The 19,186-nt window shown below is 32.8% G+C and overlaps 1 protein-coding gene across 6 annotated transcripts in view; it reads left to right on the top strand.

The window, feature by feature from the left end:
* The first annotated feature begins 7,918 nt into the window (after positions 1 to 7,918).
* LOC131057404 (probable mitochondrial import inner membrane translocase subunit TIM21) overlaps positions 7,919 to 19,186 on the top strand; it is a 122,895-nt gene continuing 111,627 nt past the window's right edge. Inside the window, exons 1-2 of one of the 6 annotated variants that reach the window (XM_057991578.2) lie at positions 7,919 to 8,199; positions 12,486 to 12,539. In XM_057991578.2, coding sequence (XP_057847561.1) covers positions 12,504 to 12,539 — 36 coding nt within the window. In that variant the 5' untranslated portion in view covers positions 7,919 to 8,199; positions 12,486 to 12,503. Of the gene's footprint in view, positions 8,200 to 12,407; positions 12,540 to 19,186 lie in introns of all 6 variants that reach the window. The other 5 variants (XM_057991577.2, XM_057991576.2, XM_057991580.2 and 2 more) reach the window with 5 other exon arrangements.

Genomic DNA, 19,186 nt, shown 5'->3' with positions numbered 1-19,186 from the left:
CTCAATCCACTACCACAAGGTGATACGAGCAGAGGGCTTTGAGTGGTGAAGTGATGGGACCACCACCACTAGTAGCAGCAGGGTCAATGGGAGAAGGGTGATGAGATGATTTAGGGGTTGGTTCTTCGAGAGCTTAGATTATGTCAAGGCCTACTAGCTCCACGAGAGGGAGTTCATCATAGCTCTCTATAGTCTATTTTGTATCAATTTTATATGATTTTGAGTGATTTTGTAGTCATATGATTTTTGACATCATTGTATCATGACACATTATTTTTAATATGTATGAGAGATGATTTATTGGCGATAATTACGTACATGTTTTTTATGTGATGTATTTACTTTTGATGTTATGTTTATGATGCGATGTTTCTATATGATTTATGAGATGTTCTATTATGTGATGCAATATGTTTATAAGATGATCTATGCTGCATGTAATGAGATGTGATGTGTTTTTATGTCCCTATATATGATTCAATGCAAATGTTTTATGCTTATAATGATGTATGATGGATGTAAAATGACAATGACATGTGCTAACAAGTGGTATATGCAAGATGTGACATTATGTACATGGATATGATATGATATATGCAATTATTCTATTATATGCAAGATGAATGCAATTATTATTTCCATCTATATGACATGCATGATGCAGATGAATGCTACATGAAGTGCAAATATTTTTGGCATTTCATTATACTCAGTCATGTGATTTTGGACTACATAGACATGAGACAAATGACGAAGGATATACGAGAAAGGGGGATGGAAGGTAAAAGATATGGAGGTAAATTAGCTTCTTGTTCTATTATCATCATTGAGTTTTATTATGACAAATGTATTGTGACCATCTAGATATAGGTTCTACCTAGATAGTCATCATATCATTTGCATGGAGATCAAACAATCACAAACAAGGAATGCCCTAGTTCACACTAGACCCACAATGTCCTCGTATCCTTGGATGATCCATAGTATTACAAAGAGACAATCCATAGACAACAAATAGGTGAACATACCCCAACCTCACCTTTCTAGTCAAAGACATCTTGGAAAAGATAAAAGACATGTCACCATGTAAAATATTAAATCAAAAGAAAACCCAAGGCTTGACACTAATGTACAATGAAATCCTCAAGTTATAAGTGTATCTTGCCATATATGTTAACATGTTTGATCTGGTTACAATATTGTCATTCTGATAAAGGACAGATAATGCTGAAAAATATTGTTGTAGTCAAAGTATGCCTAAAGATTGATTTGTTGAAAGCTCATTGCTGATGCCTAAAGATTGATTTGTTGAAAGCTCATTGCTGCTTGTGTCTCATCTGAAACCGACTTATTCCATGAATTGATACTTTGTTGCGGAAAAGAGTGAAAATTTTATTACAGATCGGTGATGCAAGTGATCTTTAATTGTGAATTATGCATGAAAGAAGGAGGAATGAAAAGACGACTCTCCTCAAAACATGTGATGCCAAGGTCCCATTTCCATCACTAGGTTTAGGATATGCCCTGAGTTACAAATTGGACTGGATTTATTATGGGAATAGACAACTTTATTATGAAATGAAAGGTTGTGAGTGTGTGCAAAGTGAAAAGGTGAATTTGAATCCTGAAGGAGGGAGGAGAAAAAGTCTCTACACATGGTCTTGATAATTCAGTTTTCACCATGGTACTTACTCGAAGCGCCACTGAAGTGGGTTTCACCATTGGAGGAATTTATTTCTCTTTAATTTTTTTGTTTTTTCCATTTTTTTGTGTCACAAGGCGCCTGTTGGCCAGGTTTTTACCAAAGTGATTTTTTATTTATTTATTTTTTTTGTATTTTTTATATTTTTTGATTTTTTATTTGTATTTTTCATTAGGATATTCTGAAAAGCTATGTATAAAACCTACACAGGTGCATGTTGTTGATAGGATCATCCAATGGTTCTCTTTTTAGTGTTGATAATTGATATGCACCTCATCCATAGATTGTTTTGATGACATAAGGACCAAGCCAATTTGGTTCAAACTTGCCCTTTTTCTCTCTGTCTTGCTATTTTTTAGGGTTTTCTCTTAGGACCAAGTCACCCACCTCAAATGTGACTCATATGTTGTTGATATGCTTTGAGATGATTAAATGCAGTTTGTCTACACTCATCTAACAATTCTAAATCTTGCAAGCAAGATACCCTGTAGTCTTCATCACTGATAAGATTGCACAAGGAGACCCGTAAAGATGGTAACTCGACCTCAATAGGCAAGATAAATTTTTACCATATACAAGTGAGTAGGGAGTGACAACATTTCAATTCCTTTCTATCAAAAGACAATTTTTACAATTCAATTCAAATTCAAATTCTATTTCACTTAGGGTTAATTCCAAACCTTAGGTTTGATCTAAGGCAAACCCTTATCCACAACCCCCTTTCTTTCCTTTTGTGTGTAACTATAAGTACATTGCGGAGCTGGAAGATCTTTGACAGTATCACGAGCCCAATATAGATTCAATCCCAAAGTTTGGACCTAATTTTTTAGGACCAAGGTGCTAGCCTCATCCCAAGACCAGGGTGTTGGGGCACCCTAGTCCTCAAGATTCTGCATCAATTTTTAGGGGTGGGTTCCAAACAAATTCAAGATCCAAATATTATGACAATAGCTCAACCTCAGAAGACCAAGGTACTCATGTCAAATCAACATCAAATTTCAGTTACAGGTGCACAATCAAATTCCCTATCCATTTATGTTATTGCTACATCATTTGCAAAAAATTAAGTGCTTTGTTTCATCATACCTTAGCCTTGAATCACTTTAACATATCTCCATAGTTCATTCACTTTCAATAGTAGCAAAGGAATAGAAACCCTAGAAGTATCATTTGACTCTCTTTTACAAGAGTTATTCAAATATAATTACTCCTCTCAGTGATTTCGTATTCCAATGTTTCTATGAAAACTATAGATCTTGGTCATATGTTATACCTAACTCTATTTTCATACTATATACTTGAAATAGATTGGTGGACCACTGTAGGGCCATTTTGAGGCAACAATTGATAATCAAGAGTAGATCTAGGTTGATGGGAAAGCAACAATTTATTTGTACCTTCCTCTGACTAATATGCATTCTTTGAACTGATATGTTACTGATATGAACATCGAACATGTAGACTTGAATGAGTTCCTACAAAGGATGAATAGGTTAGTTGGAAGGACCACTTAGAACCCTTAGACAATCATCTCCCTTAATATTTGCCTTCCACATTATCTACAGGGTAGATCCCTATAGTGAAAGGACATTCAAAAGCCTATTAACTATTTTGATTACTCAGAAATTGCATCTCTTCAAAAAGAAAATGGTGAGGACAAACTCACCTTGTACCAAGTTCATGAATTGCAAGTTTATTTCTAACATGAACTATTTAAATAATATGTTAAAATTAAATGTTTAATTTTCAAATTTTGGGGCTCACTGCTTGAATGAAGTTAGCAACACTATTATTGCACTCTTTGTTCACAATCAGTGTGTGATCAACAAACAATAATTGGTTAAGGTCAAATTTAAACCCTAGGATTATTACCATTGTCTACAATTTGAACCAATTTTCCTCTCTTTTTATAACAAAATTAATAGCCACATTAAGTTTCACTGTTTGTAAAAATATGGGGCATTCACTCCAATTTTCTCTACTTTCCTAAATTTCTATGGCGACATCTTTGGCCACAAAAAGTTTACTATTCCTAAAAATATAAGGCATTTGCTTTAGTATCTTTAGCTTAGGCTCCATCAGTTCATCTTATGTCATTTAAATTTTTCTATCAGGGAAAAAATAATTTATGTCTCACTTTGTTATATGCTCATTTGAAATTTTATATTTTGAAGACGTTGTCAATTGATGTAATAAAAATGCTTATGCTCTTTTGAATTTTTCCATCAATTGACAATTAGTTGGGATCCTATCTATCTATGAGAACCTCTTATTTCTCTTGAAAGGCAACCTATCGACTTTTAAGGATGCATTAAATTTTGAATATAAATACTATATAGTTTCCAGTTGTTAATCAATCTATATATACATTATAGATTACGATTTTCAAAATTTTTAAAATAAAATTTATTTGTAATTATAATTGTACAAGGAGAGCAAGCAATATGTGTTTAGGGTTTGTTAATTTAAACTAGTGATTGAAGAGTTAGGGGTATTGAATTGGTGTAGTTCAAAGAAAATTTAAAAGGTAACATGTTAAAAAAAATATATCATTAATATATGTATGGTGAAATTTGTTTTTTTTTATTTGTTTTTGTTTTTTAAAGGTATTGCTTTGATACATAAATATTTCAATATAAGTTGATAAGTGATGTAATTTTTGCGCAAATTTGACCATTATTTTTTGCCCACTTGTCCACTCTTTTATACTACACACGAATTGAATTGGACTATCTAACATACGAGCACTTGCACCAAAAGGAGGTGCAATGGTTATGCCAATTGCAATTTATATAGAGTGGACAAGTAATTAATGGTAAGTAATTATTTCATTTTCATTTGAAAATGTGTTAAATGAATTGAAATTAATAGTTGATACATAATTTATAATTTCATTCCAACATAATTCATTTGTTTTCTATTAAGTTTACTGTTAAACATTAATATTAATTTTATAAGTATTGAGTGTTTAAATTTAATAAGTTTATTATTTTTGTATTTCTTATTAATAAAATTACAATAATTGTACAACTTGAGTTGGCCTAGTGGTGGAGAACTTGTGCTCTAGAAAGAGAGGTCACAAGTTCAAATCCCACAAATGGGGTAAGGTATGTACACCTCATTGGCTTCGGCCCATTATTGATCAAAAAAATAAAATAAAAATTACAATAATTAAATCTAAAATAATAAATTATATTATGTTTTCATTCCCTAATTATTTTTTATAATGATGATTTCTTTTTAATATTTTAACCTAAAAAATAAAAACAATAAATAATAAGTGTTAAATAATGTTAAGTAATTATATTGTTCATTTGAAAAAATATTATTAAATATATAATATATTTTCTTAGATCTATAACTTATTTTTCTTTCAAATTACTCAACCTAAAATTAACTTGTCAACTATAATATATTATAAAACTACTTAATTACCCACCCCAAAATTTCACTTACATAATATTTCAAAACTAATGAAATTTTTCAAATTCATAAATTTCTTTTTAATTATAATTTCATCATGCAAACATACATTATATCATAAAACAAAATATAGATTCAATCTAAAAAATAAGAGGTACATATCAATTATAAAACTTTTAATTTAGTTAGTACATGTAAGTAAGATTTGTCTATAAAAGAAGAGCGCTAATTTTAGAATGAAGAATTATGTATAAATTTGTGATTTATATATTTTTTAATTAAAATTAAAAATAATAATTGAAAAAACAATTTAAAAGCATTATAGAAAATATTTTGTTTCAAAGTCTAGATATCTTGTCTATCAATTTAGGAAGTAATTCAAAATATCTGAGTTTATTTTGAAGAGTCTTAGGTTGTATTAATAGATGTTTTGGAATATTGATCAAGTATGATTTTCTATTTTGTATATTTTATCAATAATTATTACATGCTTTAAGAAAAGAAGGGATTATAAAAAACTAAGAAATTAATTTATATGTATTTGTTCAACATAATTTACTATGGTCACTCAAATTGAATCTTAATAATTGCTAATTAAATATAATATATATAACATTCTAATTACTATAACAAGATATGATATTTATTCATTATTTTCGTATAAAATAAAATAAGAAATATATTTCCAATTTATCTTATACATATTCAGTTAGAAAATTATAACACGTTTTTTATTATGATAGTCAATCTATTTTTTTTAATCAAATTTTTAGTATTCAAACCACCTCTATTAATTAAAAGAAAGACCTACATTCTTATTGTAAGAAAAGCTTGGTTTTGTTACCTTTTTGTTTTGTTGTTTTTCTTATCAAATGTAGGGTAGATAGGTGACGACCATGGATGGATATCAAAAGAAGTCAAAGAGTAGTGTGAGTTGAAAATCCATTCTAGAAAGTATAGAAGACTACATTTCATACATGGGGCAATAAAATGTCTTATGAGTTGTGGCATACACAAAGATCATACATATTTTAAAATCAGTCTCAGTAACGTTTTGCTAGCACTCTTTGTAGTCAATGAAGAACTAACCTTGTGAAATGTGTGATAGATGTCTTAAGATCACTTGATTGATCTAATCATCCCCTAAAATCCAACTTAACATACCAACATGCATATATATGGATCCTTCAAAAAGTTGATTATAGAAAATAGATTTATTGAAAAGACGTCTAAAACTTTCTACAAAAATGTAATTGCTGGTGCAAATGAATGCATTACTGTCATCATACTATTTAGTATGAAAAAAAACAAAAACAAAGTGAATGAAGGAACCGAGTTAAAATTGAGTATAGAAAAAGAAAAAAAAAACAAACCATCTAACACACTGCTTTAGGAAGAAATAGAGATTAAAAAACACAAACAAAATGAACTTAATACAAATTGACATAGACATGCAAACATGAAGCAATGCATTTAGAAACTGGGATGGATAGAGAAAGTTGCCTCAACACAATTCTTAGAAGGAAAACAAAATGAATTTAATGTAACTTGACATAGACATGCAAACATGAAGCAATGCATTTAGAAACTGGGATGGATAGAGAAAGTTGCCTCAACTCAATTCTTAGAAGGAAAACAAAATCTTTTATGTAAATCATTCTATCTCAAAATAGAAACTTGCAATTTGAATGACAACTTTAAAGGATTTATTGAAAATAGAAACTAATTGGAAGTTTTAATGGAATGCTTTATTTTTAAGAAATATTTTATTGTTTTTATGAAGAAATTGAGATACATACAGAAAGTTGCCTCAACACAATTTTTAGAAGGAAAACAAGATTTTTTATGTAATTCATTCCATTGATAATAAAAACTTGTGATTCAAATGACAATTTTAAAGGATTTATTGAAAATAGAAACTAACTGGAAGTTTTAGTGGAATGCTATATTTTTTAGAAATATTTTATTGTTTTTATGGAATGTAAATGGATTTTTTCTAAATATGAGAAAGTGATCTAAATTTTGAGAAGTTGATTCAAATATGAGAAATACTTAAATATGGTGGGTAATGCTCGCACTAAATAGCTTATTGACTAATTAACATACATATATTTTTCTATTGGCATAACTATTGCACCTCATTCAGGTGCATGTGCTAGTTTATAGAAGCAATCATTTAAGTGGAATCATTAAAGCATTTTATTTGAGTGTGATGCCTTCAACAATAGCAATTTTATTTGAATGTTATGCCTTCAAAAATAGCAGGGACAAGTATGTTAATATCTTAACAGTTAGCTCCTGTATAATTTTTCAGTTAGTGAGGGGAATGTTGAGAAGAGAACATGGTGAATGTATAATTTTTCAGGTAGTGGGAGAATGTTGAGAAGAGAACATGGAAAACATTGAGAGGTCGATTTGATGGAGTGAATTGTCTCATAGGCTATGTTTAGATCTTAACAGTTAGCTCCTAGAATGAAAAGAACATTGGAAAATCGAGAACATTGAGAAGTCAATTTAATTGAGTGACTATGTTTAACCTAATTTTTCAGGTAGTGGGAGAATGTTGAGAAGAGAACATGGAAAACATTGAGAGGCCGATTTGATGGAGTGAATTGTCTCATAAGCTATGTTTAGATCTTAACAGTTAGCTCCTAGAATGAAAATAACATTGGAAAATCGAGAACATTGAGAAGTCAATTATATTGAGTGACTATGTTTAACCTCATAAACATTAAAGTTGTCTTATGATTTTCAGGCCTAACTAATAAAAAGAAAAGCGATGTTGTTAAACTTGCTCCATCAAATGAACAAGAATTTGAAAAAAAGCTTTAACCCATATGCTTCTGAAACCCTATTGCTTTTTGTTTAATCTATGGATGCACCTCACGAAATGGAAGACTATAAAAGGAAGAGCCAAAGGGTTACGTTGTTTTTCTGTACTTTTTCTGTACTTAAAATTGATGGTAGGATGACAAATTGATGCACTGCGGCAAGAATAATCGAAAGGGAACAATCTATGTGTGAGCGAACAATTTTAAACCCCACAGCAATTTATTCAAGCACCGGCAAAGCAGGTTATGATTAAAAACTCTTTGATTCTTCCTCTTCTAAAAATAAAAAGTTTTCCTGGGTTTATTTTACTCGTTTCTTAATTGTAATGGTTCTTGCAATGGATGCGTCGAGACATTCAGACGAATTAAGGTTTCTTGATTGTGCAAATATTTTTGAAAACATCTCGAAAGAGCATTTCTTCCAAAGATACTTGTAATGCTCAAAAGGTGCATGGAAGCTAACAGAAAATATTAAATGTTCAATGTGGCTGTGATATTTTGTGTGGTTTCCGTATATACTGCGAATCATTTTTCTTCTGATAATTCAAGGGTAATCTATATAAAGGCTCCGAATTAGTTCATAACAACAGAGCACATGTGCATTTCAATGTATGCTCCAAAAAAGATGGAGAGAAATTTCTGATATGAGGACTTGACAAAAAATGACCTTTCTCAAACCAATATATCTTTTTCAGCAGGACTTGATCTTAACTAAAAAATAGTAAAGAATTACCAAGCACCAAAACCTTGAAATGGTTACAAAGACTACAGATATGGTAAACTCTCCACACCTAAGGTTTAGAAGATTTTTATGGAAACATGCGCGCTGAGGAGAAATCATATGAAAATATAATCATAATTATATTACATTGAAGAAATATTCACCTTGATCAGACAATCAAATCACTTACATAAATTTTATATGTAACATTGTAGAGGATTTGGACATGGAAGAGATGTTTTTTTGGACAGATAATAAAAAACCTAACCTGCAGTTTCATATCAGAAAATTGAAGGATAACAAGCATCCGATTATACTTGTTCTCAGTTGACAATTTTTTAAGTACTTTTAAAGTTTTGGGAAAAAAAAACTGTTGCTTAGTTGAATGGTTATAACACGGTTAAATATCATATTTTACTCACTTTTGGTTAATGCATTTTATACAGTTTATGAAGTTGGTGGCTTCTTATATTTTGTTTAGTGGCAACATATGGTTATGTCTAATTGCTTTTGCTTATTGATTATGTAGAAATTAAATATTAAAATCATAGGGATTTTTAGTGTAGGTTTTAGAAACATTAGCCAATGTGCACAATTTGAAAAACGATTGAATGAGGTGATGGGCTTGCTGATTGATGCTTTTCTTGTGTAATCACTGAATGTATCATATAATAGATGGTCTCTTTATTTTATATCGAATTATATGTTTTTTAGAACTACAAAACCATACATAAGAAATATAAGCGTGAAGGAAAAAAAATGTTAATACAAACCTGTTGACATCTTTGTGGTTTTCAAACCTGTGTTAGGTAGGAAGAAATCAAAAGGAGTGGTGATTTTCATATGGAATTTCGTGAAACTTGATATATAGAAACTGCTCAAATAGAAGCTTTGAAATTTTCATAGAGTGTGTGTAATATCCCCTACTCTAATTGCCTCAAATTAAACCCTACAAATGCAAATTCAGGAGATTAGGGTTAAGGGAATTGCTTGTAATAACTATCTTTCCAACAACTCCTTGACTTTTAAGCTCCGCAATCATTACATATAAAACACAAGTGCATATATATATATACAAATTAAGCTGTTAATGTTGTCAATTAGAACATGTAAATCAATATTCTGCTCAATTATAATCATATTAAACCTATTCTAGGTTTTTGGGATAGGACATGATAAGAGTGATCCAGCCAAACCTTACTAAGCCCAAGAGCGGAACACTGACCCTCTTGGCCTTGGTGGCAGATCTTAGGCCCCATCCGAAGTGGCCTACTTAGCAGGATGCTGCTCTTACTTTCCTATACATGCCTTATCTTTTTTGTTGCTACCAACTTATCATGGTAGGTCTGGTAGGGGGGAATGTAGTGGAATTCTCAGCTTAACCGAACTAAGCCCAAGAGTGGAACATTAACCCTCTTGGCCTTGATGGCAGAACTTAGGCATCCAACAAGGTGGCCTACTTAGTTGGCAACCTTAACCCTCTTCCTACATCCTCATCCTTCTCTCCATGATGAGTTTGAATATGTAATATCCAGGCACTAATATTAAATCAGAATGGACACTAGATTCTATTCATATGAAACTGATATGCATAATATATGGTAAGTGAGAAAATACATGAAAGGCCAATATAATATTTTCATTAGCTAATCATATACTGATACACTGTTAGAATGCTGAAATTATAACAGATTGATCATTTCTTTGTAACCTGATTATTTGTATTTATTCCTTCTTTATGGTACAAGACTATGGCTGTACATGCGATTGATTATAATTATTAAATTGTTTGAATGAGAGATTTGATATATTTCAGAGTCATAAAATATTGAGAGTGGATTATATCATACCAGTCCCTGAATACCTTCGTTGCCTTTTCTTGATTTCTGAGTGCCATGTTAATCTCCAGCCCATTCCTTTCTTTTTCTTAATCCCCATGGCCACCATTAAGAACAAGGATGTTACTGCCTGTAACTTAATAACAGTTCTGATCTGATCTGATCGATGGTGCTCTCACTAGATGTTTTTGATTCCTTTCCTTTATATCTCTCAATGTGAGGTCACACCTCTTCATCATGTATGCCTTTGACAAGAGACACACCCTTCTTTGAAAGAGTGCAACTCTTCATTATTTCTGCCCTTTGAAAGGGACAACGTTTCATAATCAGATCTGCATTTCTGATTTCCAAAAAATCCCCCTCTCAAATGAGGTTTTCTTCTCCCTTTTATATCTCATTGCTGAGGGAGTCACAACTTTTCCTTTCATGTCTTTTGACTTTTCATTAACTTAATTAATTTTTAATTAATCATATATAATTATATTATTTTATTTTTTAATTTAATTTTTAATATTTTAATTTTAGTATAATCATTATTTATTAAATTCTATTTCAAAGCGGGGACATTACAGTGTGACTCTAGAAACTGCTCAAATAGAAGCTTTGGAATTTTCATAATTCTAGGAACTCTAGACAAGTTTGAAACAGAGGATGTGGTAGAGATGAGAAGAAATCATATTAAGGATATTGAGGAATCATTCTTGGACTCAATTTTTTTCTCTAATTGCTCGAATTGCTTCCCAATTTTCTGTTAGGAAGGCATAAGATTGATTTTGCCAGCATGCATATCATTCCTTAATAGCTTAAGGTAATCTTTGAAGCTTGTGTTTTAGTTGATACTTTATTTTAAAGTTTTAATGGTATAGGTATGCCAAAGCTCAACTGAGCTCTTCATGATATTTTATATCACAGTCACAAGTGATTTGGCTTTGACAAAAATGACTATTACCTTTTCATGCAGAATTCATTATCTCAAATAAATTTCAGGCAACCTTCCTTATCCGTATTTTGATGGGTGGAAAGAAAACCCAAGGGAAGAAATTACAAAGGTTAAACCTTGCACAAGGATAGAAGCTGACAGCAACGAACATATGCCTGAAGAAACTTGCAATAGACCATTTATGGGTGTTGAAAATAAATTCTAGGTTTATCATGATAGTTATATCATAGTTGCAAGTGATTTGGCTTTGAAAAGTATGGCCAGTGCCTTTGCATGTGGAATTTGTTATATAAAATAAATCTTAGGTAACCTTCCTTACCCATATTTTGATGAATGGAAAGACCTGAGGAAAAAGATTACAAAATCCTGGCCCTTGCCCTAGGATAGAAACTGACAGCAAAAAAGAGACGCCTGAAGAAATGTACAATAAACTATTTATGGGCCTTGATAACAAATTCTAGGGCTTGAAAGATAAAATATTTGTTCTTTACTGAATCTGTAAAGATCCCTAATCAGATTTTTGTTGTGATTCAGTAAAGTAACTAGGACAGAAGAGGATGAAATACTATGGTTCTTTTCATTTCTTCTTTATTCATCATTATTGCCATTTATGCTTGTTAATACGTTCACTATTGGATATTTATTTGCCATTTATGTTTCTTTTCACATAGCCATTCACTGCCATTTTTAGATTGCTTTGTGCACAACAATTTGACTCATGAATGCTTCATAATTTATGCTACTAGGGTAGAAGAGGATGAAATATTATGATTCGTTTGGTTTCTTCTCTATTCAATATTATTGTCATTTTTCTGTTTTAGAATGTTTGCTATTGGATATCTATTTGCCACTTCAGAAAATATATTTTTTCTTTTACCATAGTCATTCATTGCCATTTTTAGATTGCTTTGTGCACAACAGTTTGACTCATGAATGCTTTATAATTCCCTAGGTTCATTGAGTTGAAGATTATACTCTGAATTCATATTGATTCAGGCTCTTGCTGTGATTTTTCTTTTCATTGGATAAGCAATTTAAAGAGAGAAGAATGAAACAGCAAGTGTGGAGGTCAGCTTCTTCCCAGGTTTGTTATTTTGTGGGATCTCTTGACCTATTTTTTTATGCTACGTTACATAGAAGTATGGCGTAGTGGATCTTTTGTTAATAGTGTTTTGGCTTTTAACACACCATTATAAAATTATTATGATTTTAACTAAAAATGAATGCGATAAAGAGCATTGCAGCCAATTCATCATATCACCTTTAAAGACTGAATGCCTAGGTGTTTAGAATAAAATATTCTAAAGATGAATAATATCAATGTAATGGGACATTGGGATGGCTCTCCAAATAAATTATCCTCTTTCATATTGGTCACGTTAGTAAATCTTTTCTTTCAAAGGTTGCACTAGAGAGATTTCTCCTTACAGTTTGGACATTCCATCATAACTACAACAAGTGATTGTCATTGAATAGATGAATCTCTTGACCTGGCTTAATCTGTAAAGATAATGTTTCTGTGTGACAAAATTTGTTGTAGTCATACACTTCTAGGATTAGTTAGGAAGAATAAAGTGAATAAAGGGACAACATTCAATTCATGCTTGCTGGGTGGTATGCTGTTGAATATTGATTCAAGTCTGCTTATGTCAGCATATTTTGGCATTAGTAACTTCTCAGACTTATTTGTTGGAATTTATTTTACTCATAGAAATTGCTTGTTAGCATGCTTTATTTTTTGGGCTAAATTGTTTCATAGGCGACTGATATTAGATCTCTAATCATCAATGGCAATAGACCAAGGAAGAGCTTGTTTTTGTAAAGAAATAGAGATAAAAATCTTATACAGGTGTATTTTGCAAATTGTCTTCTCATATTTCAGTGCTGCTGATATTATCTTATTCTAAGGCTTTGGTAGATTCTTTTGAACACCTCAGTGACTTACTAAATCATTTTTATCCTTATGCGTTGATGATTCTTCTCTGTGTTTGTTTGGAATTCTTCCGTTCTAGCATATTTTGTTTGTTCTTTATTCATTTCAACCTCAAGTAACCACCATGTCAAAAAAAAAGGAATGTGACTCATGCATGATATTACCAAATTCATGATTGGAAATTCACTGGTGAGTACACTGAAAAGTTTCATTTACAAAAAAATGACCATACAGTAGGAGATATTGATGACCCCATATGTCTGACATGGGGGATGTTCCCTTGATATCTGTGTTGTTATATAAGCATAGGCAATGCAGATCCTTGTCTATTAATGTCTCTCTTTCAACTCACATCTACTGTGAGTCAAAAGCATCCCCTAGATTGGGAAATTCTTGCTGGGGGAGATGACATTATTCATATAACTTTTACTTTAAATAATTTGATCAACAACATGTAAATTTAGGAACAATGTTATTCAGAATTTAAGAACTTGTATCATATATGCTTTAAGAAGTAACATGTCAGTCACTAATTCAACAGTTATTGCTAGCTGATAATGGGATTAAATTCCAATAGTTTGAAGATAGTTTCTGTAAACAGGTAAGCAGGTTTCAAAGTTAAAGAGAAAGTGTATGAGAGATGATTACTAAATCGATTCCAAATTAGTTTTAATATCAAATGTAACTTCTCTTATTTGTTTCATTGGCTGGTTTGTTTTTGCAAACAACAGAAAGATATCATTGTTGAGAGAAGGAATGTATCCATACTTTTTATTGTTTGTTCTCTCTGTGGAGTGAATTGGACCAAGTATATCATTTTCATGTTTCCTCCCCTAGTTTTTTTTCACTTTCTAAAACTTATTTATGAAACCTTGGTAATAGCTCTGGCTAATGATGGAATGTTTATAGTTTATACTACCACATTTTGAGGTTCCAGTGGCATATACTATATACTACTACATATGTCATCATTAAATCCTAGATGCTTGTTGGAGCTGTTGTGCATTAAATGGTTAGAGAGGAGCTCCAAGGAATTGATTTGTTGGATGCATGGCATGAACTGTTACAGGCATAGTTTCAACTACTAACACGCTTTCTAGTACAGATATGTAACACATGCTACTGTTTCTTTTCGCAAACAAACTGACTGTTGAAATATGATCATTACTTCATTTTTTTGTTAACAAATCACATTGCAATTTGCTGCATTGGTAAAAAGTTTTCTAAGATTAAAATCTTTAATTTATTGATGATTTGCAACATAGCAGCAAAAATCTTTTGGGGAAAAAATGGGCAAAGTAAAAGTATAAGATTTTTTATTAAATTAGTTTGAAGATAGTTTCTATTAGCAGGTTTCAAAGTTAAAGAGAAAGTGTATGAGAGATGATTACTAAATTTGATTCCAAATTAGTTTTAATATCAAATGTAACTTCTCTTGTTTGTTTAATTGGTTGGTTTGTTTTTGTCACACCCTGCTATGAGGCCCAGAGGACTTAAGGATAAAAGCAATGAAAAAGCGAATAATTTTTTTTTTCTTTCTTTTAAAAGGATTACATTACTCATGCATGAGAGATACATTCATCAAGATAAATAATAGTACACAATTAACAACTAGCAATTGTCCTCCCCCATAACGATGTAACTCAAGGTAGAACATCATCCAATAAAACCCAACAAGAACTGCTATACAAATTACAACATTGCTCATATACATAGGTACAATATATTGATACATTACTTGAGAATATACATATGAACTTCCATTACATTACAATGGATCCACAAGATACAAATCTCCAAGAGTCCCATGATGGGACGAATACATGAATCTGGTACAATAATAACAGTCTTCAATCTTTTCTCGAGCCTCCTCAAACATGCAGCTGAAGGAGCCAAAACCCAATGGGTGCAAATAGCAATCCACCCAACCATGTGGTACCAATAGGTCCACCCCCCGTGCTAGGAGGTATCAGTCAGACCCACAAGGCGGAAGCAAACATACAAAGGTACCAATCAAGAACCAGAAAAGAATCTACAAAGCTATGCTCACAAGAGACTCACAAGAGAACCCACAAGACAGAGTACACAAGGGTTGACAAGAGAATCAACAATACAGAATCCACAAGAGGCTCACAACGGTAATGTCAAAGAAGACACCAAAGTCAATAAACCACTTCTAGAGGCCCAATGCAATCCACAAAAGGATAAACCAACATAAGTTAATCAACCACTTCTAGAGTTTCAAAAACAATCCACGAAAGGAATAAAAAACGCAAGTTACCTCTAGGTAGCAATAGGGAAGAGTGTCATCGCTAGGTTGTCATGAGTTACCCTGGTAGGTCTTCACTAGGTCCCGACCCTCATCCTGGGTTACCTTGGTAACCTCTCCCGACCCCCAGCCCCCATACAAACACTAGTGGACTGCACCAACTTTCGAAGGGACAAGATTGGTGGAAGCCATTCCAGGCCCTTCTCTACTTACCTCAACCCTATACAAGCACCTAAGCATAAGAGAGGCAACAATAATTAATCTTTATTAATGTTATCTAGCTACCCACCCAAATTCATTATTTTATGTTATCACTTGATTACAAAACTCCCATTGAGTTACCCTGGCGACCACTTTGGGTCTCGACCCCCAATGAAAGTCACTCCCCCTTGACTTGCACCCAGGATTCAACAAATATAACTCACAAGGCCATGACACCCAAAACCAGAGTTCCGTGACTTGTGGCAAGTCACGCGAGTCAGCGGGCCGGGTGACCCTGACCCGGGCTCGGAAGGGTCAGGGGGCGTGACTCGCCTGACTCGCCGAGTCCGAGGGTTGTGACCCGGCTGGTCTGCCATGAAGAATGGGTGGCTTTAAACTGCGATCTCTGGTTATTTCATGGACAGTCCATACCCACCAACAATGCTATTGAATCCTTAACTTACTGTCATACAAACTTGAATCGTATACCAACTGCTGCATCTAACAGCCTAATGGAGGACGATGCAGGGAGCACTTTTCACCCGAGTCTGAATCACCAGTTTTGCCTTTATTATTGTTACCTGTAGATTGTCTTTATGAGTCCTTACACTGTCTGGGCAGTCCTTAGACTCTTTGGGTATTGCCATGGTTAATAAGCCTGCTCACTACAGTTTTGAAATTGTGCTTTTCTTTTTTTCTAGAAAATGCACCTACATAAGTTCCCTTTTCCTCCAAAAATTCTGGTTATAACTACTTTGTAGGCTAGTAGGTACGAAAATTCCTTCACAATGTTAAACACAACACTTGGTTTCGCTTATTTGTATTGCAAGTTACAGTTTTTCCTCCTTTTAGTCTCTGTTATAACAGAAAAAACACAGTTCTGCAGGTTTGGAAGGCCAACTTTTGGAGGTCATAAAACTTTTAATATGATTTGGATTCTTAACTGTGATCACTTTCTGGAAATCTCACAAAATTCTATTTCTATTGGCATCAAATAATTTCCAGTTTGTAATAATTGCTAAAAAAATAATGGTCTGCAAGACTGCAAGTTAGGTGTTTTTTCTAAAGATTTCTAGTAAAATAAATTCAATTTTGTAAAGAAGTTCTCTGACTTTGGCCTAATCAGTGTTCTGATATTGTTTGGTAATATGCAAACATAAGATTGTGGAAAGTATTGAGAAATATAATAAAAAAAAAGAGAACACACGTCGTAAGAGCTGTGACAATTATCAATGTATCTTAGTTTCTTAATACTCAAGATACTACACACATCGTAAGAGCTTCTATTTGATGATGTTATAGTCTCTTTAAGCTTAATTCAATAATGGGTGTATGAAACAAGTTTTAAATCGTTAAAAATCTCTAAATTTCAAGGGTTTTCTTATTTTGCCGAGTCTGAGCCGAGTCACGAGCCAAGTCAGCCTTGCCGAGTCACGAGCCAAGTCAGCCTTGCCGAGTCAGAGCTGAATCCAAGTCTAGGAACTTTGCCCAAAACACAAGGTGACAAGGATTTCAACCATAGCAAGGCTCAGCCCACTTGCTAGAAAAGATCTCCAAATGGAGTAACAACAATAGGCTAGGAAGGAACATCTAGCACACAGAAATCCACTGATCCAAAATATCAGGAGAAGCAATACAACAATGTCCAACAACGAAGGCTTGATTACCAAGGGAGTCATGCAAGATGCCAATCTCATGACATTCAAGGATAAATAAAAAAAAGCAAAAGAGGAACTTTAACATTTTCCTAGACTCTGGTAGCAAAATACATATAAGCTACATAATCGGGGAATCCAACTATGATAGACAGAACATACCATTACCATGGTCTCATAAAGCCAAACATAACAGAAATTCACTCTTGATATAATTCCAAAAGGAGCAATTTAACTCCTATACAATCATGAACTCAAATTAACATTATTACCATCCACCCAATACATATAATTATAATTCATTTTATTCCCATATTAAGTTACTCCAAATAAAAGACATTACTTTAACCTACACATTAGAATTGATGCTTATCTAATTATAGAAGGAAACACAATGCTAATATCCATTTATTGTCCAATATCACATTAACATGCCCAAAAATAAAAAGACGATAATAAAAGAGATCATAACGATTAAATAGATATATATAAGCGCACATAGTCTTCTTTCATCAGTATTCCTATATGAATTTACTTAATCAACAAATGACCTCAATAATTCAAATTTAACACTAAGAAATAATATCCCAAATTCCAAACGTCTTTATTCATTCCATATCTATGTTTTGCACAATAGAGATAGCATTTCATTCTTCAATTGAAAAAATGATAGCGAAATACAATAAAACCATTATACTATCATGATATGATCATTTACAATTAAAGATGTAATTCAGAAAATGAAGGTAAAATATTCTTGTACTTGTATATATATATATATATATATAATCATAAATCTAATATAAAACAAATGAGCAGATCGGGCAATTTAATTACATAACCCCATATATTAAACCTGGACTAAACCGAAAAGTCCAAACATAACTACGCACAACACTCAAAATTCTTAAAAGCCGAAGTCTTGTAGCACAACAATCATATAGAAAGCGGCCAATGTATGGAGAACACGGGGAGGAGGGAGAATTTTTGGAAGCCCCGAAACATGAATGTATGTGTAAAGAGATGCCTGTAGAAGTTTTAGGTAACTTGTTGAATGAGTTTCAGAACATTGTGTCTGATAATGTGCCCGAGCTTTTACCAAGTGGAAGGTCTAATGGAGTTGCAGATGCCTTATGTAGGAGGCAAACTTTGCTAACAGAGATGCAACTTGAGGTGGTTGGGTTCAATGAACTCAAGACATTGTATCCTAAGGATCTTGATTTTGCAGAGGCTTGGAAAGCCTTTAAGGAGCCTGTTACATTGGATAGGACGAGGTGGTTGGATTTAATAATCCAGGATGGCATGCGGTTTAAGGGAAGCCAATTGTGCATTTCGAGGAGCTCCATGAGGGAGGATTTGATCAAAGAGAAGCATAGTGGAAGGATGACAGAACATTTTGGCAAAGATAAGACGATTGCCATTATCATTGAGCATTATTATTTGCCTCAATTATCACAAGATGTGAAAAAATTAGTGCAGGGTTGTAGAGTGTGCCATATGGCAGAAAGAGTAAGCCAGGGCCCAGAATACAAGGCTGTATCAACCATTACCTATACCAAAGAGGCCATGGGAGGTGAAGAAGCACATCAATAAGATGAAACTGAAGGATAAGGCAAAGGTAGATCAGAAAAGGAGGTATAAGGAGTTTCAAATTGGTGACGAGGTGATGGCCC

This window comes from Cryptomeria japonica, chromosome 5 (assembly GCF_030272615.1).
Source record: "Cryptomeria japonica chromosome 5, Sugi_1.0, whole genome shotgun sequence".
Classification (NCBI taxonomy): domain Eukaryota; kingdom Viridiplantae; phylum Streptophyta; class Pinopsida; order Cupressales; family Cupressaceae; genus Cryptomeria; species Cryptomeria japonica.
The sequence above is the reverse complement of the archived record's forward strand: the minus strand, read 5'-3'. Positions and strand labels throughout refer to the sequence as shown.